Consider the following 27,529-nt stretch of genomic DNA (forward strand, 5'->3'; position numbering starts at 1 on the left):
GCCTTGTCAAGGCAGTCTGGAAACACTCAGCAGCATCATAGAGGCTTTTAAAGAGCACAGTGCTGGTAAGCAGATTAATATTGGCATATGATCAGTACTGGGGCTGGGTAGTGCCTTTGTTGTTTAAATATCAGTATATGGTATAAAACTCATATCAGTGGACTATGAATTTTGATATAGGTCATGTAAGTGTGCATCTCTTACACATAATTGAATTTAGTGCAGTAATGTAACTTAAAATAGATGATCATAAAATAGATTTTATTTTTGTTTATTTGCTGTTTCTAAAGCCAAGTAGTTTAGCCAAATATGACAATTGTTGACAAGTACACATTTATATGACTACTATGATTATGATATAGTTTATAATAACATTTTTAGAAGTGGTTGCATGTTAATCACTCGCAACGGTTAAAACAAGTTTATTCAATGTTAAATAAAAGGGATTATTAACTACTGAATAAATACATACATTGAACAGCACTATATTTTTCACAAGCATTAACTTAGTGGGCATTGTAATACTGAATTTAATGAAGTGCTTTGAAAAGCTGGAAATTTAGGTAAAGGTAGCAGTTATATTTGGAATATTTCAGAGAATTTTAAACTTAAGATAGCTTCCAAAAATCAATCAATCTTTAGATTTACAATAACATATGATTTTGTATATATCCATTTTCAAATGCCACTGAGTAATAACTGAATAATTGCAGATTAGAGATGCAGGATTTGGTATTGAAGCAGCAAAGGAGAAAATGTTAACTGCAGAGCAAATCAGAGTATTCTATGCCCGGAATAAAGAACAGGTAAAAACAAACAGAAAACCTAAAAAAAAAGGAACAGGTAAAACATGCCACTGTAGCTATATGTGCTTGCAAATCTCTGTCTTGTAAATTTTTAGTATGTTGAAGAACTCAATTAAGGTAGATTTAGTGCATAGAAAAAAGGAGATATTATGTCTCTTTTTTTCTTACCAACTCATATAAATATGGTTTGCTAGCACTCTAACATTCCAACTAAATTAAATTGAACTCCAATTAAGTCCCAAAAGATTTTGTAGTTCTTTCTGTTATCAGAATGTGTATGACCCTTAGTCATGGCCCTAAACATAGGCTGTTAGGTGTTGAAATGTAGCACAAAACCAAAATCCAGTGTCATCTATATGACAGTATATATCTATTTGACACATATGCTTCCAGCCAGAAAATAAGTGATAGTATATATTACGTTTTTTCTTCTTTACACCTTTTTTCATAGGGTAGTATGGGGAATAAGCACATGCACAGGCAGAAAGAGAAAGCATCTCCATCGAAGTTTATTTTTCCGGCCCTATCCTATATTAGGGGACAACAAATAGCTAAGGACAGACAGAAAGTTCAAGAAAACTATGGAATTATGCTGGTCACCATTAAATGACAGTGGTCTAGCAAACTAGCACCTGAATATTTTCAAGTGCTTTGGCAGTATGATAGATAAAGTTAACTTTACAGAAGGATCTGAATCACAAAAATGAAGCTGCTTAGTAAATATTTATACCTTCTCCTGTTTACGATCTGCATAAGATAAACAGAGGCTGGAATTATATGCAGACAACTAGTTTGCTATTATTAGAGGGGCCAATGGAAGGGATCAATGAAAGGGTTGGCATAATCAAAAGAAGAAGCTGGGAAAGTGTTCCTGTGGCATTCCAAATGAATGAGAGTGAGACAAGATGGTTCCTGCTGAAGCCAGAGGGAAAAAAGGAATCTGATAGTAATCACCAGATGGCTGCACTATGGTTTAGAAAGGAAGTAACAGGGAAAGCTTGTAAGGAATCATGAAGACCTTGGTTTTGGCAAAGCTGGGATTCTAGTTTAGACAGGGACAGTTTTGAAATAGAGGTAAAAATAAGTTATCTTCATGGGAACAGCAGCCAAATTTGAGATTAGTTAGGTGTAGAGGGAGACATGGGAGGAACAAAGACAGGGAAAAAGCATGCAGTGTTTGATATATGGCAGCACTACTACACCGCAGCAGATCCTAGCCAACATTAGGACAGGGAGAATAACAAAACTGCTGTGAACTATCAGTAGCGGTTCAGAGGGTCCTATGCATATTGAGAAGCCCATTATTTGCCATTCTTTAAGTGTAATTCTAAGCTGAAAAATAATTATGTTAAAGTGACAATATGGAATACAGATTCCTTTGTGCTCAGTGGGCAAAATTATTCCTGAGTTAATGCTCTGCAAGGTTGCTGAAGGTCCAGAGGCTGCCTATGATAACAGAATGGAGACTCAAGGTAATAGACCTTCAGATATAACTGGAAGCAGAAATTGTTTCTTTTTAACGATGAAGCTGTGTGAGCCAGGAGAGCCAAATCTAATATCCACATCTATTTCTTTTAATGTGAGCAAGCATACTTTTGAAGCCACAACAGTATAGATGCTCCCTTTATGCATTGTACTAAATGTTTTTGTACTTGCATTCATTCTATCTCTTTTGAGTTTGTTCATCTTGCGAAATGGGTTAAGTGTATGCATAGATATGAAGATAATGGAAAGAGAAAAGCAATGAATTGAAAGCATACATGTGAATATTTCATCCTCATATTATTAAAGGAACAATGTATCATACACAATCAGATGAGGGTGACTGGTAAAGCAAATATTTAGTCAAATATTTAAAAGGAGAGAAGATATTTGAGGAAATTGACAATATTGAAGAAAAAGGTGACATACAAGGAAAAAAGATTAAAAACTCACAACAGCTTCAAAAGATATTTTCTGATGAAAATGTACATTTATAGGACTGAAGGTTGAAACTGAAGGAGTGAAAAGAACATAGCAAAGAGAATGAAGGAAAGGCATACAAATGTCTTGCAAATATCTCAGTGTTCTATATTTACAGCCAGCTACTTGGTTTTTAGTTTTAAAAATTATGCATTCAACTGCATTGCAGTTTGTTATGTCACACTATATGTGCTACTGCAAGCATAGCATTTGATCACATCAAGTTTCTAGATCGTTTTCTTCACACTTGTCATTTGCATTTTAACCTGGAAGAACATGTGGTAGTTGCTTAATGTAGTTCTATGACTTCCTTTATCTCAATTTTGTTTTAGGCATTTTATAACGTTGTCTCAAACAATTGATCAAAGAACTTCCCAAACAATTTGGCAGGGTTTTGAGTAATGTATGTGAATATCATTTTAGAATGGGAATTATGAGTTACTTTGGAAAGGATGGACTTCTAATTTCTGATGATAAACTCAGAATTCCTGCAATTCATAGGGAAAAAATTATGTTTTTTAGCCTGATTTTGAAGATTTTGTTCAATTCATGATGAGTGGACCATGCCACATTTTGGTAATCACTAAAAAAGAAGCAACTGATGCTATTCCTCACTGGAAAGAACTACGTGAATTGAGGGAGAGTGTGCCTGATGAGCCTAAGGCTGAGAAGCCAGACAGGTAACTACCAGTGAAAATGTGTATATGTGATTCAGTTGCAGTATTCAGAGCACACCATAAACCAAGGCACATTCTTACAGATGCTCACGTGCCTGTGTGCACAGGGTCCAGGGAGTAGGCAGAGTTCTTCACCTGGTCCTTCATAGGACCACCACTAGAGATGCAGCCGCAGTTTCTGTGGGGACATAGAAACTCCATGCTTCCTAGGTAAAGATGACAAGCAAAGGGCACTGATCTTTTGCTGTTTCTGAACTAGCCTTGAATGGGTCGTCAGACCAACGGGAACAGTGCTACACTTCAAAGCTGATGTAGCCCATGCAACTCCACTTCATACTAGTTCACCCAGGAAAAGTGACTGCCAGCATTGCCTACTGAGGGTTGCACTCTTGCCCATGTTTACTCCTATGCATGCTGGGAAGCTGCAGATGTGGCCCAAGGGAGACTAGGGGATACCTGAAGCATGATGTGCTCCCTGGGACCACTCTGTAGAAGCCAGCAAAAAAGTGGAAGGTTTTGGGGGTTTGTTCCCCCGCCCCGAGATGCATAAAAACATTGTAAGGATTAGCTGCTCACAGCCATGGTATCTTGAAATGTCTGTTTTTCTCCTATGCCAAGTATTTGTAGAGAATTTTAAAGAGGATGATAGTTGTACACACAGCATCAGACAATAAAGAGGGTGTTCACAAAAATTCAGATATTGGATCAAGTTTTATATTTAGACAAGAGATTTACTTAAAGCAACATGAAACTAAATACTTTGTTCCAAAAAAGAACTTGTCATAATAATTGATACTTTTGTTGATGCCTGCTGTATCCCTTTCTGCATTAATTTAGTACAACTGGGTAATATTGCATTTTCTGTAAGTGACCAAGAGTGACTGTATTTACATAGCTAAATGTTATATTAGAAATACAGGCAAGTAACAATGAGAAGTATCTCTGTTAAAGACAATTCTGTAGTGATACCTTTTTTATGATCATGCTGTACATGAATTAAGCACAATCCTTTTATTGATCATTCATTATACCCTGTACACTTGTCAGTAGTAATTCTGTCTAGTGAAACTGAAAGACTATTTTGAATAAGCTAGAGGGGAATTAGAAAAGCCGCATGGCTGAGATTTCTCTTTCATAGCACATGACAAGGCACTTTTTGAGAAGATTAAGAATTCTGTTCTCAGAAACATTACTTTAGCCATGAATCTGAATTTAATAAAAACTTAGTTTGGCATTCTATTCTTATGTTTCACTACACTTAAGAAAGTACATCTTCAAGAAGTCAACTGTTAACACAATGCATGCAGTGACTTAAATACTGTATTACTTTGTGTCTCATTAGGTTGGAAGGAACCATGGAAACTGAGAGTATATTAAATATATGTGATGTGCAAGACAGTGTTGAAGATGCCAGCAGACAACTTGCCTTCTTTTTCCCAAATTTTTATATAAAGAAGACAGACCAAAAAGTTGAAAAGACTTTGGCCTTAATTAGACCTTCTCTCTTAAAGGAAAGACGACGTAAGTGTTAATAACTACATTTTCTATCTAGGGTATATAAAAAGTCTCATATTTTGAATTTTAAAAATTCTGACTCTATTAATGAAATGTTCTTAGGTTATATTGTCTCCCAGGCATTAAGTCAACAGCAATCTTTGTCAGGAAAAAAAGTTACATGGTTAATGTTTTTGATATATTGAGAATGCAAATGTCAATGCTATTTTGTTCCTTCGGCTGATTTTTCAAGAACATCTTTAGATTATACATTTGGATTGAATGTTTCTAGAAGACCTCTCAGAGAAGCTAGCAGTTTCAAAGTATAGTATAGGGGATCATACTTCCCATCATAATAAGGTAGCTGATATTACTCTTGAATGGCAGGTCCAAGGTAGATCAATGGCAAGGTGAAAAAGATCTGACCCGGGATGTTCTATGCTGCATAAGGCAGTGCTGCACAAGAGCAGGTCTATACAGACAACGTTTTTACAGATTAAATCAAAAAATCTAGCCTGTTAGCATGAAGCTCCGTCCAAACAAGTTTACTTTTCTTCTCAGGCATACATTTGGATTTCTTCCTAGATTCTAGATAGCGTTTTTATTTCTAACTTGAGAATCTCTGTACTTGAAATAACCTACACACAGAGCTCTGAAAGACTACAATTTTGACCTCTCCTTGTGTATTTATTTTCTTGATTGTTATCTAGTATGTTGCTTAGAACAGCAGTTCTGCAGTCCATGTGTAGGTAATTATAGAGTCATTTTGACTTGTGACAAATACTGCTTGCTTACACATGTGGTCTTGTAAGACTTAGTTAAATGAGTATCCACCTCTTCAAAACTGTTAAACCTTCTTTTGGTGATAGTAACACATATCATATTGCTCAGTCAGGAATTCCTACTGAGGTTTCTGAAGAGAGAGAAAGCCTTAAGAAGGTGAGCATCAGCTTTCTGAGTGTCCAGGCAACTACTGAAGCCCTCTAGCAGTTGCTTTAAATTAGGTTTCTGTTCTTCAGTGAGGAAATTAATAAACCTGTAAAAATGTAACATTATGATTGGAAAGTCCATGTCATTTCTTCGCAAGTGTGCAAATTAATGAATGGATGGCAATTTAGCATTATTTCAACATATTAAACAGATTCTATCATGCAAAGAATAAAGGATGATGGCTTTAAAATAGCAATGCAGAAAGAAATAATCCTATCTGAAGAGCAAACACGTGAATTTTACAAAGAGCATGAAAATCAAGACTACTTCCCAGTCCTTCTAGAGCAAATGACAAGGTATGTTGAATGAAAAATGAGAATGTGCATCTATAAATAAGACTGAAATTTTCACAATGAATAATTAGCCTGAATAATACATGGCTACAAGATACCCATATATCTGAGAGTTTAGTAAAATTCAAAACAGGCTCAGAGAACTGCAGATAATGAGATAATTCCCAAGTACAGCAGATAAATAAGTGAGGTTTTAAAACTCACAGAGATACTCCATATCTCTGTATGTATGACATTGAAGTCAGCAGCCAATTCCATTGATTTGGATTAAAACAGTTGAGTTCTGCTCTGGAAGACTGCATTTAGGTTGTCTGTAGGAGAGCTCTGAAATCTTCATCCAGGCTGTGTGCTGGATTCCTTGGGGACGAAAAATAAATCATGTTTGGATATTGCCTTCATATGAAGTTGGGATACAGCTGGGACAAAACCTTAGGAGCTGATCAGCATTTTTATGTCTAATAATAAAGACAGCCCAATTCTATAACATTCTTGCTGTTGTGGTAGCATTCAGTAACTTTGAAATTTAAATTCATGTTTAAGCCCCATAAGGTTTTATCAGACTGTAGCTGTTTAAACAGAGGTCAGTTTTAAAATCCTCCAATACTAGGGCTTGTTTTCCTAGCCTGGACTATATATAATCAAATTACTTTTACCAATTACAGAGAGTTTAATATTTTTTTTAATGCCAGTTTTCCCATTTTACAGTGGTCCAACTCTTGTACTTGCTCTAACACGAGAAAATGCTGTAGCACACTGGAGAGATTTACTAGGCCCAAAGACTGTCGAAGAGGCTAAGAAGGAAAATCCAAACAGGTAATACTTACAATAGTAAACCATCATTCACAGCTTCCAATTTACTTCCACATTCCTCATCTCAATGAATATCACATTCCAACTGGTGTAACTATAGTGCCATCATCTGGAAACTGATATATATTTCTGCAATTTGTTAAGCTTTTCTTGAAAGAAATGTTGTATTACACATAGAAATTATAGCATTTTTTGAGAAATAATGGCTGCTAAATATAATGAAAAACTGAGTTTAAAAAAGGGTATTGAAGTGAAAGGAGATCTCTTGAGTCAGAGAAAAAATATTGGTAATATCTCATTCTTATTATTTTTTTTCTTGAAATAGCACCATTATTTTTTAGAACAGATGCTTATTTTCTCAGTTTAATGAAAACTTTGCATCAGTAGAATATTTTGTTTGTGACCAAGTTTCTCCTATGCATTTTATAAATGGACATCTTAGTTTTACTTGCTAATCCTGTTGTTTTAAGAAACTGCTGTGGTATCATCTTACCTGTTGTTGACAGAAGTGCTGTTTCATTAAGAAATAACAGGTATTATTTTGGAAATATAACAAGATGAGAGTTGGGAGGGAAGGTGTTCATATTTCAGGGGGTTAATTAAAAAGGAGACAATCCTTTTCGTAGACAATGTTTTCTTTTCCAATCCTGTTCTTTTCGTAGACAATGAAGGCTTCCTACTCCTACAGAGAGATCATCAAGCACTTAAATCGTCAGGTCAACATTAATTTATATTCACCAGGTTAAGGCTACTCATAGTTAAAGCTCAAAATGGCTATTCCTTTAAGTAACTTCACTCTTTTAATGACTCTTAGTTTACGTGCAAAGTATGCAGTCAACAACATACCTATTGACCAGCTGCATGGTAGTTCTACACCTGATGATGCTCAGAAGGAATTACAGTTCTTCTTCCCTCAGGAGCACACTTTGGCATTAATCAAACCTGCTGCTGCTAAGAAGCATAAAGGTAAGTGATCTAGAAAGTATGGGCTATGTCTATTGATGTAATTTCTACAAAATATTAGCAATGTACACTGCAGTAAATCATGTCAGATGCCTTCTTTTTATTCTCTGAATTATTTTTTCCATGCAGAGAAATGCTTTTACAGGGCTTGCATAATTCATACTGAGGGCTCAAATGTGACATTTCCTTTGCTTAAGCTGCCAATAGCTCTTTCTTCACAAGAATGGTGGTGAATTGAGGTGAGAGAGTTCTTAGCTGAGTTAAACTGTTTAAAAGCCAGGCACTTGTGCAAACTAGCTGCCCAGCATCCTTCTAAGTCAAAGGAGAGAGAGGCTTTCCAAATTCATGTTACTTACTTCAGACAGGCATCTCTACTGCCCCAAAAGGGTCATTGCCCAGTTAGATGCATTCCCATCCTTGGTTTAACTTGCCATTAGACAAAGGGAATGAGCAGGAAAGGTCAAAGTAAAGAGAACACTATGTACAATTCGGAATCTTACCTTGAAGATTTTTGCAGCCACTTTTTTTAAACCCTATATCCAGAGCTGCTTCTTGGCATTCTTCTTTTCTGTCCTAACAAATTTCGGTAGTCTTTCTAATGTTAATTCATCATTGGCTTTTATGACTCTTTCTTCCCTTCTTGTAACAATACAGATTGATTTTAGCAGGCCAGCTGGTGTGTGATACAGCATTACAACTACAATCCATGTTCTGTCCAATGTGAGAAACAACAGTGAATGCTACTGGTATAGTTTATAACAGCCTGGGTTTGCCACCTGCATAGAGATGGATTAATGCAGTGACAATAGTTTCTGTATATTTTAGAGGATTGTTGAAGTGTTTGTCATACTGTCCATGATTGATATTGTCCGTAGAATTTTAATAGGTATTGGTGATTTTCTTTAAAAAGCATCTAGTGTTTTCTGAAACATTTAAAGTTTGGGTGGTTTTTTTGCATCTCAACTTTTAAAATTTTTTTGCATCTAAACTATTTCAATCAAAAATGAGCTTGCTTGTTATTCTCCTAGATGACATTATGCAAAAAGTTAAAGATGCTGGATTTACCATCTCAAAGATTAAAGAAGAAGCTTTAACTCGTGAAATGGCTACACAGTTTTATAAGGATCACAAAGGAAAACCCTTTTTTGAAGAGCTAGTGACTTGTATGACCGAGTAAGTGTCTCGTTATACAATACTGAGGTATGTAAGTATACATCAAACTTTGAATTTACAGTGCCAACAAACCTTGCTACACCCAAAGTGGGCTAAGGATTTTATACTCTGTCACTCTTTCTGGCAAGTTTAGTGGCTTCTAGCATGGAGTGCTCTACCTTTAAAAGGAAGATTTAAAATTCTTTCCAAACTTATGGATAGTGACTATTATTTTGGATTTTTTTTCTCAGAAAAAGAACTAATTTCTGATGGAATCTTTGTTCTTCCCATGAAGGACAAATATCTTCCTCATAATACTGTTATGATAAAACAGTTTGTATTGTCTTGCTTCGGAAATTATTGGGTGAGAATCTTTTTAAAATCCAAATAGCTGATCATCATAATCTTTTTGGCTTTCAAATACAGGATATTGTCTTAACACACTCAGAAACAAATTTTAAAATTTAAACAGTTTAACAAAATTTAGATAGCGTAATGCTTATCATAACCCTTCATGGTACCTCTGAAGTCAAAGCTAAGTCTGTGTCTCAGAATAGCATAAGAGCTTCCTTATATTGATTTTACAGGGGCCCATCGGTGATAATGGTCTTAACAAAGGTAAATGCTGTGGAAGAGTGGAGGCAACTAATGGGTCCAACCGATCCAGAAGTGGCAAAAGAGACCTCTCCTGAATCAATTCGAGCTCGGTTTGCACAAGATATTTTGTCCAATGCTGTTCACGGATCATCTAATAGAGAACATGCACTGAAAAGCATTGAGTGTGTATTTGGGGAGATTGATATAGATTGAAAAATTAAGATGCAATCTCTGAAAATTGGTATTCATGTCATTAGATGCATTTGTCTACCCAACCACCTACATTTAAGACTATATATACACACACGTTTTCCTTCATACTCCATCTATTTTTTTATCAGCCAGTTTTTTGTTATCAGCTTTGCCATATTGCAAAGCATATCAATGTAACAAGTAATACCTGCTAGAAGTTTAAAGTTAGTAATGATTTCTTTATGTATGCTTAGTAGATAGTTTTTCTTTTATCACTTTAACAGATTTATGCCTTCCCAATGGTTCCAGGAGTTTAAGGTGTTTTGTATATAACTAACTTAAAAAAACAGGGCCGAGGAAGGTCATTAAAACACTATTAATGACATGTCCACTGTGATGTGGATCGAGTCCTCCAGTTCAGGCAGCCTACAAAGGAAAAATACTGAAAGGTAGTGGAGGCACTGCTACAACATTCGCAGGGAGCAGCAGTAAGTGTGGAAATGCTCCACAAGGGAGAAGGAGCCAGGAGCCAAGCACGACCGCAGCACAGGCTGTGCCCTCACCAGTGGGGCATAGCCCCACAGCATCCAAGCAGAACTGGGTAGCCACATCCATCAACAATCCCAGACAAAGCAAGTAATGAATCAGGTCCAGGACCCATTCAAGGGTCCAGTCAGGAACAACAGGTGAGAGGGCCAGAGACAGGTATTCCTGCAACACAGCTCAGGCAAGGATTAAGCCCAAGTGTGAGCTTAAATGGGGCTCCTGGGCCCGTTGGCCAACAGTATGGGTGTGCATCCAGGGTGAGACTGCTCAGGGCTATTACGGCCTATTGGTTCCCTCAGGGCCCTGAAAAACATTTGCATTGTTTATTTATCCTTTCCCTAAATATCTTCCAATGATTACTGTCACAGGTAGGATAATAAACTACAACGTCCTTTCCAGTCCATTTACTCAATTCAAATATATCAGATGAAGTAAAATATAAAGTCAGCTCTTACATAACAGCTATTCTTGACATATACCTCCTTGCCAAACTAGTGAATTTGTATCCTGTCTCAGTCTGACTTGGCTAGCCTTCATGAAGAACACAAATATTCTTCTGTAGCTGATATATTCTCAATTTTGCTGTCCGCGTCTGTTGAAGGTTGAGATACTAAAGAATGGCATTCAATTAAAGCAATTTACTTACAGCATTGATTATAAGTGTGAAGACCAGAAAGAATGAAGTCTTTCTCACACTTTCTTTATTGTTCCTATTGTATTTAATACAACTAGCTGTTTTAAAGAGCTTCCTGACAAATATTTCTGTTGTGATGGGGCATTTGTTATTATAGACATTCCTCCAGCAGAAGTTGGACTGAGCATTCTCCTGGTGGCCCATTTTCACCTACAGCTGCTTTACTGCCATAAACTTGACTTGAGGCTAGCTAGCCTGTAGGAAGTTGTGATTAGTGCAGAATTTATATGTCGCCTCAGTGAGGTTAGTTCTGAGAAGCATACTTCAGAATTGCTGTATGTTCTTTGGCTTGTTTTTTACTTCAAAAACTCGTTAAAACTGTTCTTCCTGGCATTATTTCAGCACTCTGGGTGTTTTGGGTGCTGGCACATTGTACTTTAAACCAAGAAGCAGTCTCAGAAAAGGCTTGAGTAGGGCGATTTCAGATACATCCATTCAGCTCATTTCCCAAGATCTTTGCTAGAGTTAAGGGCTTCTCTACCAATGGGGCAAATACAATGTTGAAAGTTTAGATGGGATTATTTTTTGACAGGAGCAGAAATACTGAAAACAGCAAAATGTGTTTATGTCTTATTAAGACTCATGAAACTTCTGATGGAAGTTCACAATCAAATAGCTTGATAGGTGTCATACACAGGTTTTGAATACTGTGGATCATTTACGGCACTGGTCTTAGAAATTTCAGTTAGCTGTAGGTGTACAGTAGCTCTGCCTGTTTAAGTGTGATATAATTTTATATACTGAGTTATTGCTTGTTTATCCATCATTCTTCGTCCTCCATTACATCACCTTTAATCAATATAGCATTTTTTTCAGTTTGGTTTAACTATTAGATGTTGAAGGATTCCATTTATTTGGGTTCATATATTCATGTGTGCCAATTATGATTCCTGTTTTGTGCTTGGTTAAAATGATCCAGTAGATTACATTGAAATATTATGCATAGATCTATGACAGTTTTTCTTCATGTTGCATAAGTATCCAAACCCAATTGAAATGTGGGAACATTTACTTTATTAATGCTTATTTTCTTCTCCTAAATATGTTCTTGATCTTAATGTCTTTTAGCAGCTTTGGAAAGGAGGAATTTAAGAGATACATTTCAAAACAATAAAAATAACCATTTCAGTCAGCTAATGGAGAGATTCAGATTCACAAAGGTTTTATAACTTTGAGATACAGACTTTTGTAGAATTATCAAAATATCATGCATTCAAAAGCATGGTGATTGAAACCATGTCAGTATTTTAAGATTACTTTGTCTCTTTAAAAGTTTAACTCAACACTTAGGTATTGTACACATAATATAGACTGCCAGCCACTCTTCTTTGAATTTTATATTACTGTGACATAGACACAGATGTAATTTTTAAGAATTCGAGCACTTGTGATGGGATCGGCAAGCATTTGCATTTATAGAGTCAGGAGGAATGTGTTCCAGCATAAACTCCACTGAGTCTCACAGATGAAAATCTTCTTGCAATTAAATTTACACAACTCCTCTGCCTACAAATCTTACAGAAAGTCTGACTCTGTCCTTTCATCTCATATCTAAATGCCAGATCAAGAGAGAATGTGACCTTCACGACCATTTATTTCGAAAATATCTCGTGGTTCAGCATAGAATTAGGTGGTGCAGAGATGAGATGGAAATTCTTCCAACACTAACAAAAGATAATGTAATTATTCTTCTGATTTTTGTCCCAGAAGAAGAGAAATGGAACCACAGGGCATGTTTATTTGTACAACAGACCACATATTTCCTTGTTTAGGAACTTTAATGAAATCATAATCTGACACTAAGACTACATTAAAGATCTGTTTCAGTTTAGAATGATAAACAAGCTGGTTCTAAATCTCAAAATACTGTTTAAGAAGAGTTAGTATGTCTGATTGTAGTGAGTATTTGTACTGAATTACTGCATAATAAAATAAGAGAAGTGGGAAAAAGCTTTTTTTCCTGCCAAGAAGATGGAGTCAATCAGCTTGTGGCTGTGTACCGTTGCACTGTTTTTCCTTTGCTCTGACTGCTGAATGAGCTACACTTGGCAAGTCAGACCTTGCAAGTATCTATTCACTTTATCCACAGTTCTTTGTGAGCAAATTATTAGCTTTCTGATACCTTGTTCAGAGGATAAATGCTGATGTGCTCTGAATATCTACAAACTAAAGTTTTCATCATACTGTAACCAGAAGGAATCAAAATACTTAGGGTGTTGGTCAGTTTGGGGCATCTCTTGATCACTCTGATGCATCCATTACCCTTCTATCTGTAACGTAGACCATCTGACATATTTAAGGTACTTTGGGGTTTTGATCTTAGTATTCTCATCTAGAGAAAAGGAGTGTGTCCTCCCTGCCAGATACTTTCCTTTATGCTTATTGCCTTACTGATTTATCCACAAGCCTTTTGGCAGCAACAACAGGAGCCAGTCTGATATTAATAGATTACCTGGAACCCCCTGAATTTACTGCATCCCTAAGGAGTAAGTCTGAAATCCTGTTTCACCTTCCAGTAAGGCTGGTGTTCAATTTTGGAGATGTTACAAGAAATAGAGTGTCAGCAGCTGAAATTAAATGTAGAGCCTTGACTAGGTCTAATTAGAAGTAATCTACCTCTATAGAAATTAAATACTTATTTGTAGGCCCTTGCAAGTTACTGGTTTTTACCATAAATGGAAACGTAATTTTGAATCTTTGTTGACCCATATTGATGGATTTATATTTATTTACAAAATTAATTGGAGCTGATGTGGTTTACCAGAAAAAATCTGGTTGAGGAAACATTTTCAGATGTGCTTTTACGTTCAACTACTAAGTGCAACCAAAAAGTGTGTGTCGGTTGTGCATAATTGGAGTAAATATTTTTTCAGGTTTCATTCATTTGGAATCTAGGTTACAATGCTGGACACAATAATTTAAGAGCTGTTTGAGTATTTTGGACTCAAAAAATCTTTTTATTTGTACAGGAAGTATTTCTCAGTTATATGCAATGACTGGACAAAAGTAACAAAGCTGCAACACTGAGTTGAATTAAAGTGACCGGGTCATTCGGGTCCTGTTGGAGGGAGGTTTATGATGTTTTTTTAAATGTGGTTCATAAAAGAGTTCTGATTTGCATTTACATTGAGCTTCTAAAACGGTGCCAATTATTCACAATTAGAGTAAATATTTTTTCAGGTTTCATTCTTTTGGAATTGAGGTTAGAACATTCAGTGAAAATATTCAATGGCACTTCTTACTAAACCGGGTACATCTGTGTGGGAGGTAATAAGAAATGCACTAAAAACATCTGTTCTAGGCAATTTTTATTTTATATGAAAAAAATGCCAAGCCCCTCAGCTGTAACATTGAGAAAAAACATTTGACACTTCAAGTTTTGGCCTGTTAATTTTTTCAGCTGTAAATAGGTACAGTAATTAGTTTTGTCCATCAGCGGACTATTTGCCCACTCTGCTAAACCGAGGTTTCATGACTCCGGTGCTGGGGTGAACTAGCATGGCAATGACTACACCTGGCCATGGATGTGCACGAGGACAGGTGAGTCTGACTTTTTGCCACATGCCAGGGAGCAGAAGTGGTGAGTGGGCCACGTGGGGATGCAGGAGGAGACATTTGCCTTCTCAAACAGCCCTCGCTGCTCCAACATCTGTTTCGTGCCTTCGCAAGGGAATGGCAGCGGGCTGGAGGCGTGGGGATGTTCTGGGTCTGCACTCAGCCAGCATTTGATGTCACAGTGAGTTAATAGTTGTAAGGGATTTTCAAAATGGAGTGAATTATATTAGTGTTGAATTGGGTTGACCCGTGGCTTCTCAAAAAGTAGAAAAAATGGATTTGAGAAAACAAAAGGGAACAGTAAGGGAAACCTTACTAATTCATTCCCCCTGTCTGCACATCTGTTCTTTGTATTACGATATCCCCTGCTTTTTGTTGTATTGCCTTTCCTTCTTTCATATTTTTACCATATCAGAATGAAAAAAGCATACATAAAAATGTCAAGGAAACAACGGGCTTGGTGCATCAAAGTTTATTCCAACATACTGGAATCCTCAGTCCAATTACAGTAATTTACAGAAGCAATGGTGACAATTCTCTGTAGAAAATAATTTTTACATTTTTTTCTCCAATATCAAAAAATTAAAAAAATTAATTTTAACAGTTATAAAATAGTATGTCATGTTGCTATGAAGTCTAGCTAGCTGTTCCAAAGGTTTCATTCAACAAACACTTGACAATGTTCACAATAAAACTTGTTAAAGTGAAATATCACAACTTGGGTATTTGTTATTTCAAGATCACATTGATAGGACTGTCATTTGTTTTTAATGGCTAACCTTATACCTATTTATTGGGGTACTTTCAATTGGGATCAATAGGTAATCAAAGCTTAAGAACTGCTGCTTCACAGTAGATAAAACTATTTTAGAAGCTTTTCAATCATACTGATCTTTTAGATCATGCTTACTAAAGTCAGCATTTTCAAACTCACCTAATTTAGTCACCTGCAGTGAAATTCTGTCTCCTTTCATTTCTATTTCAGTTTTTCCATTTCATTGTACAGGATTAAGATTTCACCTATAGTCTGTATTTAGGCACCTACGTTTGTGGCCTGTTTTTTTAGACATGTCAAACACACATAATTCCCACTAAAGTCAATAGATGCAATATAAGCTCAGCATTCCTGGCACCAGGATTGAATTTTGGATCTAATTCTGCAGATGTTCCATGGAGATGAAGTTCTGCATCTGCCCAGAATTAACAGGAAGGGCTACATTCAAATGCTGACCTTTGCATATTTTAACCAACTGCTCAAAACTCAACCAATGATCATGTAGGGTTGGTTTTTTCCCCTGAACTACCTTATACACTGTTGTTCAATTTTTCTGTAACACCTCTGTCCCTTTGTTTTAAGCATTCTAACTTGGCATCTACGTCTTCAGCTTGTGTTAGCATATTAACAAGTATATTACTGCTGCTACCAAAATCACTCCAGCATATTCTGCCTTAAACTTCATGCATGCAAATTTCGTTGGAATTCTTGTAATAACATAGATCAAAACACTGATATGACCAGTTGTAGCTCTTTATGTTAACCTACACAGAACTTTTTTTTTCTGACGTAGACGCTCTCTATTTTAGAAATGCTCATTTTGTTTTATAGATACCAGGATTGCCAAGTCTAGTCATTAGTTTTGCTGCAGGAATTCTTGAAGGTCTTTAAGATGTCTATCATGAGCTCTTACAATGTCAGTGCAGGTGATCTTCTTATGTGTTAACAGAAAGCAGACTGTGCTGCTGTACTACCTTATCCAGGTAGAGCTTGGGCAGGAATAGCATGAATGGCAACTTGGAGTTACGCCAGTTAGATTTATATCACCTTTGCTATTTTAACACCTCACACAGCAAATGTTATCAGTAAAACTTAGTTCATAAATAAAAGCATCTGCTTTTTCTGCGACCCTTTGCAGGGTAAATGTTACCTTCTGATCAGCAAAACAGCAGATAGCCAGTTGTTTTGAGAAGTTCAGGAATAGGGACAAGCCATATTTATTTTTTTACTTACTTATTTATTTATTTGGTATCAGAGAAAGATTTAGAAATATGGTGTCAAATGATAAAAAATTATCCAAATGAACGCTGAGCCACATGAAGCCCTATCTTCTCTTTAATACTGTACAGTAGCTGTCAGTTATGTTTAGAATAATGCTTCTATTCCAGTTTTCATAACAAAGCTATATTACAGCAAACATAAGTGTTACTTTTAAGAATTCTACAGATCTGCTTCACTTTAATCTGTCTTTTTAAAAAATACTGATTTTTCAATTAGATGCTTAAATATATTTGAAATTATAACAACAGAAGCCAGCCTGAAGTACAATAAAAAAATTAAATGTCTGCTTTTAATGCATTTTTGCTACACAAACCCACAAGATCAAATACTAACACTGTAAGCATATTTCTGGCACACACATAAAAATAATCACATAATGCATACCCAGATGCTTATTGGTAAACTATGCTTCCGAATGCTCTGAACAAGGGCTGTGATTCCAAATAGCAGATAGATTCAGCTCCAGCAGCTGCAGTGGTTGCTGCCCCAGATGTCTGCCAGAGGTTACCATCCCTCTGCTGCTTCTCAGGTTCTCAGCTCACCAGACTAACTCATAGACTAACTCAAAGACTAACTCATAGACTAACTCACAGACTAACTCGCCCACTACTAAACCAGTGCACTTTCTGAAGAGAGAAGAGATGCCCCATGCAGCTCTCCAACGTCTGGCAAGGAAGCAGGGCAGGCAACCGGCATAAGGAGTTAAAACCTCTGGGCAGCCAAGGCTAGATCTATCTAGAATTGCAAATCAGAGCCCTAAGATAAAGTTCAGTCAGCTTGAATATGCCTACCACATATTAGTGCAAACCTACGCTCTATGGCTTGCAGTGGCTTGAAAGGAAAAGCAAACCTTTTAAAAGTAAAGTGCAGCAAAAATGTCTATGTAGAAACTGCCATGAGTTTTTAAGTCGATGAGTTCTGGATTAATTAAACATGCCGACCAAACCAGATTGTGACCCTCATCGTGCAGGAAAAGTCTTTCCTTTTGGAAATTTCACACTCATACTTTTTTAGGGTTGATTTCTTTCTGGCCATTTCTTATTTTAATGACCTTTTTGGGGCCACTGACGGGTGGGTTGGTGTTCTTGGTTGATGGTTTTGAGGCTCCACTCTGACCACTGCGTCCTGCATTCTGGTTCTTACTGCGGGCCGTTCGCAGCTTTTGTTCTTGCAGTCTCTGTTCCCACCTCTGTGGAAATGCAGAAGACAAAGACGCTGAGTTAGGGAAGGACATAATCAGCAATAATTACGTCTTAATCAAAGCTATCCTCAACCACTGATACTAGCGCTGCTTTTAACCATTTTGTGCTCTATCCTGCAGGGCCATTGATGTCAGTATGTTATGGCTGTCTGCAGGGGGAACCTGCCATGTGTTCTTGGGTGGGGGAATTTGCATGATACCAGCTGATGAAAATGAGAACTGCACATCTTGTGTGCATGCTGCATGTGAGTGTACATCTCATGCCTTTTCAGAAATCCAGGGGAGCTGGCACCATGCCATCAAAAAGACAGGATCTGCACGCTGGGACTCCTTTGCAAACCCCTTCTTTGCTGTCTTACTGAACGTGCTACTTGACTTCTCCTCAAACAAGTCTGCAGAAAGCAAACTATCCTTTCACAATATATATTTAAACACACAGCTACAAGGGAAGGTGGTATTTATTTTCTGGTTCTGTTTTTCCCTGGGGTGGAGAGGACTGGGCATGAAAGAGCTTATGTTACGGACAGACAACGGAGATGACGACTGAAATCACAGTGTTCAGAGTTGCAGTGGGATGGTTGTGAATAAGGCACCTGCAGCTTTATTCAGCAGCATCCCCGGGAAATTTTGAGAAGCATTTAGACCAAAGAGTCCACCAAAGAGAATAGCTGTCAGATTTCAAAACCCAAAAGTGCAGTGGTTAGAAAACAGGTTTTTACAGTGAGGTTAAGTGGTTAGGCGGTCCAAAATACAGAGAGATCCACAACACTGCAGCAGAGATTGCAGTCTTTCACCTCTAGGAACAGAAATGCTTATTTTAAGGAAAGTGAGGTAGATAGTAGAACCTGGAAAGGGTCTCACCTCTCCCCTCTATTAATGAACTTTCTCTTCTGAAAATCCCAAAGGCAGGGTCTTTGCCCAGTGATCAGAGCAAGAGAAGTGCTCTCCAGCTTTCCTGTTTAGTATCTCTGCACTGACCCTGCTGCAACTCAGACTCTTGTCCTGGCTAGAGAAGAGACCAGCCATGTTGTGGTTATGTTAACAGCTGTCTTCTGTGGTCCACAGACAGCTCAAAACATTCATTTTAAGTGGTAACTCAAGATAAAAGTTGGATGCAAGTCTTCAGAGACGAATGATGGGCATTAAAATAAAGCCACTGTGATACCTAGCTCCATACCGGCTATCTTTGTGTAGTCAGGGTCATTATATGCATCTTTATAAAACAAAAAGTATCAGCAGGCATTTAGGTATGTCCCACTCAAACATGTTTAATGAGGATTTAATTTATGAAACTATTAATATAAGAGGGAATGACACATGCTTTGAGAAGTATTTTGTTTGGCAGTCATGCATCTATTTGACAGTCTAGAAATGAATGTCCGAACAGGTTTCAAGACACAATTAGAAATGACAAAACAGTGTGAGGAGGCCACTAAAATACACTGTGTGCCAGTAATAGGCCATTAAGTTGACAGCTAAGGGATTTTAAGAGTCTGAGTCGTATGTCCATATTCTCCTAAATCCCACATGGTATCATCTGCAATTGCAATGTATTTATTTTTTTAAGATTTAAAGCGTGTTTTCATTTTCACACATAGGTTTTACATGAGCAAGTGAGGAGAAAAGGGAATGATAAAAGCATCAAGTACAATTTCCTACAAGACGTTGGTCTGTAATCTAAAAGCTTCTACTGATGGATACATGCATCTATTTTCCTCCTCTCTATCAATTGCCAGTCAGCTCATAATTAAAATAAACATACATGTACATCCTTAATGCTCTGAAACCTTTTCTGAATTCCAGAAATAACTTTCTTCCACCTCTAAAAGTGTGAGGAAGAGTCAAACATTGTCTTGATCCACCCTTTCTCTCCATTATAAAGAGGAGTTTACAAGCAGAGAGTGATAGCAAGTGCTATCCTGAAGCCCCAAAAAGCAGGGGCATCTGCTGCTCCTGCCTCCCAGGTCTCTATACTATAGACTTTTCCTTCCAATGTTCCCTGAAACCATTGAGGGGACGCCCAATTCTTTCAGTGGGTCTTCAGTGGGAAGTAACTGGTGAGAAGTCTGTGTCTCCAGCCTGCAACCTTTAATGCAGCAAAGCCCATTTATCCAGTGCAGTGGATTTTAACTTCCTTTCTTACCTAATGTGGACTATATACTCATCTGCCTATCACCTATCTGACAGTTACTTGCCTTAGCAGTGATAGGAAAGAAATTCCTAGAGTCATTATTGTAATAAGTCAGAGTTCACAGAAAGATCATCCAACCATCCTATTTAGGGACAGTTTGCAGATAAAATAGAAATAAAATTTTAGAGATCCTAAAATGCAAGACTAAAATTTTCAAATTTTCACTTACACTTATATGTAATTATGAGGTAAGAAAATGTTAAAATGAAAACAATAATAATACCCACAGGTGTTATGGATATCTGAAAGTCAAACAAATTATTCAATGCTGAAGTAGAACAAAGGTGTTTAACTTTTTATCAAGAACATCAGCATTCTTTTCTTTGGTGGTATTTACCTTAAATCTTTTGTTTAGTTGATCCTTCCATTTTTCAACTAGACATCCATCAAGAAGCATCAACCTGAAAATTAAGAAGTAAATATGACTTACAGATATTTCTGATTTTGATTCCTGAGATGTCATTCCAGATGATTTAACACAGACTGAGGTTGAAATGAACCAGCAGGTACTGGTACTGACAGTTTCTGTGTATAGAACAATAGGCAGAAAAATATTTTTCTCCATCCCTAAATGCTTTCTAATGGATTTCTAAATGCTTATATGGATCCTTCTGGAATTCTATTCTAAACTCTGTAAAAACAGAAAGTAGTTTTCAAAAGAAATCAGATTTTACAGCCAAAACTGCAGCACGTGGCCAGTATTGAGAAAACATTTAGAGCCCTTTGTTCTCACCTGCAGCTATTCTGCAGGGGAAAATTGTCCTGTCTTGATCACTGTTAACAAAAAGTGATGCGTCGGGTAACATCCCATGAAACTGTTTAAATGTCTTTATCACATATATTTTTACTTATGTCCACTATATGTTTGTGTTTGTGTGCATGTGTGTGTGAGCAGAAGAGCAGTTTAAATTAATGTATTTTACTTCTGAATTGAAAAAAAAACCTAAGTGTTACATGCACCAGTTAATAAAGCTCTGCTGTTGAATGGTAACATTATTTGACCACTTACAACTGTCTCCATTGCTACCTATAAATACATTAGGGCGGTATTATGTATTTCCTATGTGTAACTACTTAATGAGTGCTTTAAAGTACATTCAGAATATGTATGGGCAGTGATATTTGCCTACCAATGAAATCTGGCTGGCTCCTTTATGAAAATACTGAGTCTAGGTGTTATGAAATGAACAAAACAAAAGTGTAACTATTTAATGTCTATGCCTTAAGCAGCTTCTAAAACAGTTTATTCTAAAGCAGTCTGATGTCACACCCTCTAGGTCCAACCCTAGAAACAACTATTATATAGCATAGGGATGCTGGAATTTCTGTATCTCTTCTACTGCTAACTATTTTAACTTTTTTTTTCTTCTTTTTTTTTCTTTTCTTTTTTCTTTTTTTTTTTTTTTGAGATACTCAGCCATAATATGCCCTAATATCATCAGCATTGGCTGAAGACATCAAAATATCATTATAAATGCAGACAATTTCAGACAGCACTTTGCTGGAGGGTGAGGTTTACACAGCATAGCAGGGCCTCACTCTCCAGTTCCCAGTTCTACAAAAAGAGTACAAAATGCTGCCACTTGTAGCTATTAGCCACTGTGCATCCACTTTGCCCAAACATGAAAGTACTACAGTGAGTGCAAGCCCTGGGGAATCAAGACCAACATGATACACATCTCCTTTTCTTTCTGAGGAGAGATTAGAGAATTAACATATAGGATTGATGCTAAGGTCACATCATGATGAATGAAACCATAACACGGTGTACATCTGATACAGCTTCTGTTCAGGTCAAATTATTGAGTGAGACCCTAGCCCTATTGACAGGCAATGGGTGTTTTCCCATTGACTTCAGTGGAGATAAAGCTTCCACCCATTTTGCTTCTGGCATTTTAGAAAGCTACTGTAACTCAAAACCTTCTGTTTGCATGCCACTGAGTTCAACAGGAAACACATAGAATAGTTCATGTTTCTTTTTGAAATCCATTTTAGTACACTATATGAAATTAAAAACCTCAGTGACCTTTAAAAACCATCACAAAATATTTAGTGAATGGTGTGTTTTTCCATAATAATGGAGAAGCAGATTGCAATCTTTGACTTCTGAAAACTCCTCCTGAGGGTCCTCTCCAACAGAGCTCTGCAGCTCAGAGCTCCTTGATCACAATCTTGGTCGTGGTCCTTCTGCATGACTCAGAGTATGTATCCCTAAAATGGCTAACACAAGTAGAGGGCTCTAAATTAATCTTTGTGAAATACTTCCGGACCTGGAGGGGCAACGTGCTGTGTAATAGTAAAATACTGTGCCTGACAGCTCACTAAAAAAAGTTAAGGTAATAAGGTATCAGATGGCAACTTTTAGAAACACCTGTAGAACACACTTAAAAGATCAAAATAAAACTCATTGAAAATATGGATATGGCCCATCAAGTTCTGCACGTAGATGTTCTATGGTCCTTACAAGTGCGCATGTTCAATTAACAGTCACATCACTGTATGCAAAACCGGCCTGCACATTTTACAAACAGCCTCGCCCCTGACCCCCAGCACAGAGCCACATGTACCTACCACGCCACAACCTGTCCTGTTGGCGTCTGTTGCTACTGGTACACTTGGGGTGCTAACGGGGATGGGATGTCCCCTTCTGCCTCAAGAACCCAGAGAGAAAAGGGAGCTGTGATTCATCACTCCCTCCCGTCCAGACCAGCATGCTGGATTTCCTTCCATGCCTGGGGCTAGGCTGACTGCCAGATGAAAGGTCTGGTAAAGTTAGTTTTGTTTTGTCTTTTAATCATACAGCAGGACTGGCAAGCTGCTCTGAGAGTATTTACTTTTCATCTGCCGTCCAGGAGCCAGAGCTCCAATGGCTGCAACTTTGGCTGGTCCCGGTACAGCTGTGGGATCAGAAACATCTCGCTGATGGCACCGGTCCGAAGTATGGATAGGCCGGTGGAGAGGGCCTGGCTCTGTCTCCAGCAGCTCTGCAGACAGGAGATGTGCATCATCTCCTGTCCCCTCCCCTGGGGTTGGTGAGGCAGAACTATGCCTTCCCCATGGTCCTGCTGACATGGACCACCACCTACAGCCACCATCAGGCTTGTAGCATACAAAGCAGGTCATACCTATGGAAAGCAGTCCTGGAAAAACACTCCCAAACAGCTGGAAACACCTGAACTGCTGCACGATGCATTAAGCAATATGCTGTCAGCACCTAATGCCACCAGGGTTTACGCTCCATGTGTGAACCAGGTTTTGTGAACACCACATTGTGGCTCAGAGCTGAGGCTGATTAAGTGGGAAAAGTTAACTGCGAAGGTAATTGAAACACGTAGGTGTATGTGTGAGTTATCCTAAGAAAAACTATCAGCAAAACAGGCTTACGATGAGGAAGTGAGCTTTGCTGGCCCTCCTTCCTGTCTGTCACAGCTAGCTACAACGCTTTTCTCCACCACATCACCAGTGCTCACCTTGAGCGCCATTCATAGCACATGATGAGAACATCCTGCTTCGGTTGAAGAGGTGGACACTGGCAGGAGGAATTTGTAAGAAGAGGCACTTGAGACAAAGGAATTGGTGTTGAAGACTTGAGTATGTCTTTGACTTCAACCACAGTCGTTATCTCGTTGCAGTTCCCTCTTTCTACACTTTTTACTTTAGCGTGAATGACTGCAATTAGAAAAACAGAGGCGTAAGAACAACAAACAATCTTAGAAACTTAAACACATCTCGAAATAAAATTTATTTAATTGAAAGCTGTTGTTTCGGCTGTGAAACTAGAACTACTTCTGCATGAGTAGGCACGTAGTGGCTTGGAATAACAGAGGCCTGATACCAATTTGGTTTTCAGTAGGACTGGTGGCAACTGTGAAATTAAACATGTGCTTAAATCTTTGCCAGATCAAGCCAAGCGATCTCGCCTGGAATTGCACACACAAACAGCTCCTTTGACTCAAACTTGAACAACTCCTCGCATAAATCGGACCCGTTCTATAGCCAGATCTGGCTATTTCCAATTAAGTAATGAATAATTTACCTCAGAGACAGTTAGCATGAATTCAGTCTTTGCAATAATAAAATCATTTCCCTGTAAGTTGCATCCAGGAACTAAAGTCTTTTCTTAAATATAAGAAAGAGGGGAAGGTTTGAAACAAGTAGTCAAAAACTAAGAGGCTTAGCATGGTCATGATTTACTCGGTCTGTACTTTTTTTCATCTTTTGCCTTTGGATTATCCATCAATAGTAAGATCCTCACATAAAACAGACTCTGAAATGCGTTCTTCTGACTCTGAATACACAAGCGTTCATATTTTTACCTTTTATTGAGGAAAAATGCATGTCTGCATGGATGCAAGAAGGTGAAACTGTGTAGATTGCTCTGAGGATGATCCCTGGCTAACTTTGTACCTGTGAACCCTGGCAGTACTTACCACTGCAGCATTTCACCACTTCTCTCTTGTGAGAGCTACCAAATGAGAGAAATGAAGCATGATTTTTACAGGAAGGACTTTGTCTCTAGGAAATTTCAAAATAGCAAGGGTCCTACTACCACAAAATTGTTCAGTGAAAGAAGTATGAGAAGTCTATGTCCCACAGGGTGATCAGCCTGCATCGACGCTGCCCCTGGCAGCCACCAGGTCAAAAGCCCTCAAATGGACCTCCTAAGGTTTGGAATAAACTTCACATGTAGAAAACAGGAGACCAGCAATTTTAATGCAGTCTAGGTTTTATGTGCTAATTTTATCAGGACATGTATAACAGCCACAAAACACATGAGGGATTTCAGTTTTGGAGGCTCACAATCCATTTTCAAGTCTGATTGAATCTAAGTTCCGACCAGCTAGAAACACAATTTGGCTGTATATATTATTTTAAAAGATTTCAGAAAAATTGGATTTTATTTGCAACTTGTTCTGCATTGTCTTGTCTCTCAATTCATTTTCCATTTGAGCATGTCTATTTATTTCAGAGGAGGCTGAATAAAAATCTACCTCTCAAAAACAAAATCTTTATTTCACAAATTCAATGGAATTAAATTTTGGACCCCAACCTGCAGTTGTTATTCAAGCAACACTCCGACTGAAGTCACCGGAATCAGAATTTATATGACTAACACCTGTATTTCATTTTGGAGTAGTCATTTTATATCACTGCTTTTTCATATATTTCAGACAAGTGTGGAAGTTCATTGTCCCACGTGAACATATCACTGTGTTGTACTGAGATTAAGGAATTATATAAAAAGAATATATGATATAAATGCACCAAAATGCCATAACAAAAAAGTGTACAATTACCTAAGTTAGATGTTCAGCTTTATTATTCCCACCAAACTGGGGTTTGGGGTTTTTTTTCCTATACTAACAAAGAAGCAAATATCTACAAACTTACTTTCATTTGATATCAGACAAATAGGAATTGAATGGGTATAATAACCCTATTGCATAAGAACTGAATAAATCCCTTGAAGAAACAACTGCCATCTGAGAAAAAGCAAAAGTGCAAAAGTGCAAAAGACCATGATACCACGTGTTAAATTCATAGTTAATAAGGAGTTTCTATTGCCATTACAGACATGTAATCTGGTATTTATCTAATCTTAATTAGAGTTCTTCCTGACTCCCAGCAACAGAAAACTGGGGCGGTGGGGGACAGGGACCAAGGGGGAAGAGGGGTGAATACTTACTTGTATTGTCAATATGTCATGCAACATACAATAAAACTATCGGCCAACTCCTCGGCTGGATGGTGCAAATTGTCACTGAATTCAATTAATCTCTGACAATTCCGCACCAGATGAAACTCTGGCTAGTAAGCAAGAGAATATATGAATTTCTACGTAATAACTTTTTACCTTGCTTCAGCTTCGTTCACATTTACAAGTTTTATTTAGGCGATAAACCTCTGTTTATTCCAGCTGCTGGATGAAAACAGGAGGTGGCCAGGCAGCACATGGTCATGCTCACATTAGACATAATTGCACTTACTAGAGTGACCTTTACAGTAGCAAGCACCCTTTCTGCAGAGCGACCTGTTGATGCCAGTGCACGTTACTGACATTTCACTGCTTTTATCAGAAACACACCATCGTCTGCGCAATGACTACTGCTGCCTGCACGAGGTGTGCGTGAGTGGTGGGTTTTGGAAGAGGACGGCTAGGTGTCCTTGGGCAAAAACCCACTTGGAAAGGCTGCGGCGGAGCGGTGTCCTCACGCCGCACTTGCTGGACGGGGCCTGGTGTGGGTGCAGCACCCACACGGAGCTGCCTAACTTGCGGGGGGCACAGAGAGGGGTGGGACGGGCAAAGCGAAGCGTTTTCCCCCATGCACTTACTGTAGGTGTAGTTCTTGGCCAGGTAGGTCGACAGCGTAGGCTTTGTCTTTTTGCACCTGCATCGCTCTTCAAAGGAGGAGAAAGGGAAACGGTTGAGGGGTGTCAGAGGGGGCCTGGCTCCGGGGAGGGGGAGAAGGGGGGGCGCCCGAGGCTCACCCTGGCCGCGGCTCTTGCAGTCGGGCTCCGGGGGTCTCTCCGGCACCAGCACGCCCTGGGTGAAGTCCGTCCACTTCACATCTGCAAACAGAGGCGCGGCGGGGAAGGAAAGCTGTCGGGGAGAGGCTCCCGGGGCAGGGGCGTGGGGGTCCCGCAGCCCCCCGCCCGGGGCGCCCCGCGGGGGCAGAGGGGGTCCGCCCTACCGCCGCCCCCGGCCGGCCGCCCGCCGCCCCGGGGCGCTCACCCTCCGGCAGGTCGGTGACGATGGCCTCGGGGGAGATGCAGACGCCGCGGTCGTAGACGGGGAGGTCGTCGCAGGCGAGGCTCTCGGGCCAGCTGTGGTTGTAGCGGCGCATGATGGGCTCGCAGCCGTCGCGGGCGCGCTGGCAGACGGAGCGGCAGGGCTTGATGGGGTCGTAGAGGAACTCCAGGGTGCAGATGGGGGCGTACATGGCGCAGAGGAAGAAGGGGAGGACCGGGCTGCAGCCGGTGCCCACCAGCTCCTCGTACTGCTCGATGGCGAGGACGGCGTTTTCCTGGGTGCTGTGGTGGAGGTGGTTGGGCATGCGGGTGATGTTCCAGGGCATGGGGCGGCACATGGGGATGCGCACCGCCTCGCACGGCGCGCCCTGCGCCCGCGGGCTCACCCGCAGCCACAGGGACACCGCCACCAAGGCGCGCAGCATCCTCATCCTCCTCCTCCTCCTCCTCCTCCTCCTCCTCTTCCTCCTCCTCCTCCTTCTCCTTCTCCTCCTCCTTCTCCTTCTCCTTCTCCTTCTCCTTCTCCTTCTCCTTCTCCTTCTCCTTCTCCTTCTCCTTCTCCTTCTCCTTCTCCTTCTCCTTCTCCTTCGCCGCCGCCGC

At 39.0% G+C, this 27,529-nt stretch overlaps 2 protein-coding genes across 6 annotated transcripts; one reads left to right on the forward strand and one right to left on the reverse strand.

Moving 5' to 3' along the window:
- On the forward strand, positions 1 to 23,081 carry LOC140648141 (thioredoxin domain-containing protein 6-like). 5 transcript variants are annotated; one of them, XM_072853680.1, is made up of 9 exons: positions 1 to 65; positions 714 to 806; positions 3,291 to 3,448; positions 4,788 to 4,966; positions 6,081 to 6,225; positions 6,928 to 7,035; positions 7,847 to 7,998; positions 9,024 to 9,195; positions 22,982 to 23,081. In XM_072853680.1, exons 2-8 carry the CDS (start codon positions 756 to 758, stop codon positions 9,170 to 9,172), a joined length of 942 nt encoding a protein of 313 aa, XP_072709781.1. In that variant the 5' UTR covers positions 1 to 65; positions 714 to 755; the 3' UTR covers positions 9,173 to 9,195; positions 22,982 to 23,081. The 5 variants fall into 5 exon arrangements, with proteins under 5 accessions (XP_072709781.1, XP_072709777.1, XP_072709780.1 ...); XM_072853676.1 differs by lacking the exon at positions 22,982 to 23,081 and adding an exon at positions 9,735 to 15,385 and having other exon boundaries at positions 9,024 to 9,168; XM_072853679.1 differs by lacking the exon at positions 22,982 to 23,081 and adding an exon at positions 9,735 to 9,850.
- Positions 15,231 to 27,393, reverse strand: SFRP4 (secreted frizzled related protein 4). The gene is made up of 6 exons (XM_072853686.1): positions 26,913 to 27,393; positions 26,669 to 26,749; positions 26,513 to 26,578; positions 23,650 to 23,848; positions 20,517 to 20,580; positions 15,231 to 17,976 (listed from the first exon to the last, which is right to left on the reverse strand). Exons 1-6 carry the CDS (start codon positions 27,358 to 27,360, stop codon positions 17,788 to 17,790), a joined length of 1,047 nt encoding a protein of 348 aa, XP_072709787.1. The 5' UTR covers positions 27,361 to 27,393; the 3' UTR covers positions 15,231 to 17,787.
- Between the last annotated feature and the right edge of the window lie 136 nt (positions 27,394 to 27,529).

This window comes from Ciconia boyciana, chromosome 2 (genome assembly GCF_034638445.1).
Source record: "Ciconia boyciana chromosome 2, ASM3463844v1, whole genome shotgun sequence".
Lineage (NCBI taxonomy): Eukaryota > Metazoa > Chordata > Aves > Ciconiiformes > Ciconiidae > Ciconia > Ciconia boyciana.

Bases quoted from the DNA above. Each gene is read 5' to 3' on its own strand.
- LOC140648141 (XM_072853676.1), top strand. From the start codon at position 756: ATGTTAACTGCAGAGCAAATCAGAGTATTCTATGCCCGGAATAAAGAA. The intron at 3,449-4,787 runs GTAACTACCAGT...GTGTCTCATTAG, and splicing joins AAGGCTGAGAAGCCAGACAG to GTTGGAAGGAACCATGGAAA. The intron at 7,036-7,846 runs GTAATACTTACA...AATGACTCTTAG, and splicing joins AAGAAGGAAAATCCAAACAG to TTTACGTGCAAAGTATGCAG.
- SFRP4 (XM_072853686.1), bottom strand. From the start codon at position 27,360: ATGAGGATGCTGCGCGCCTTGGTGGCGGTGTCCCTGTGGCTGCGGGTG. The intron at 26,750-26,912 runs GTGAGCGCCCCG...CTCTGTTTGCAG, and splicing joins CGTCACCGACCTGCCGGAGG to ATGTGAAGTGGACGGACTTC. The intron at 23,849-26,512 runs GTAAGTGCATGG...TTCTAATTGCAG, and splicing joins GGCCAAGAACTACACCTACA to TCATTCACGCTAAAGTAAAA.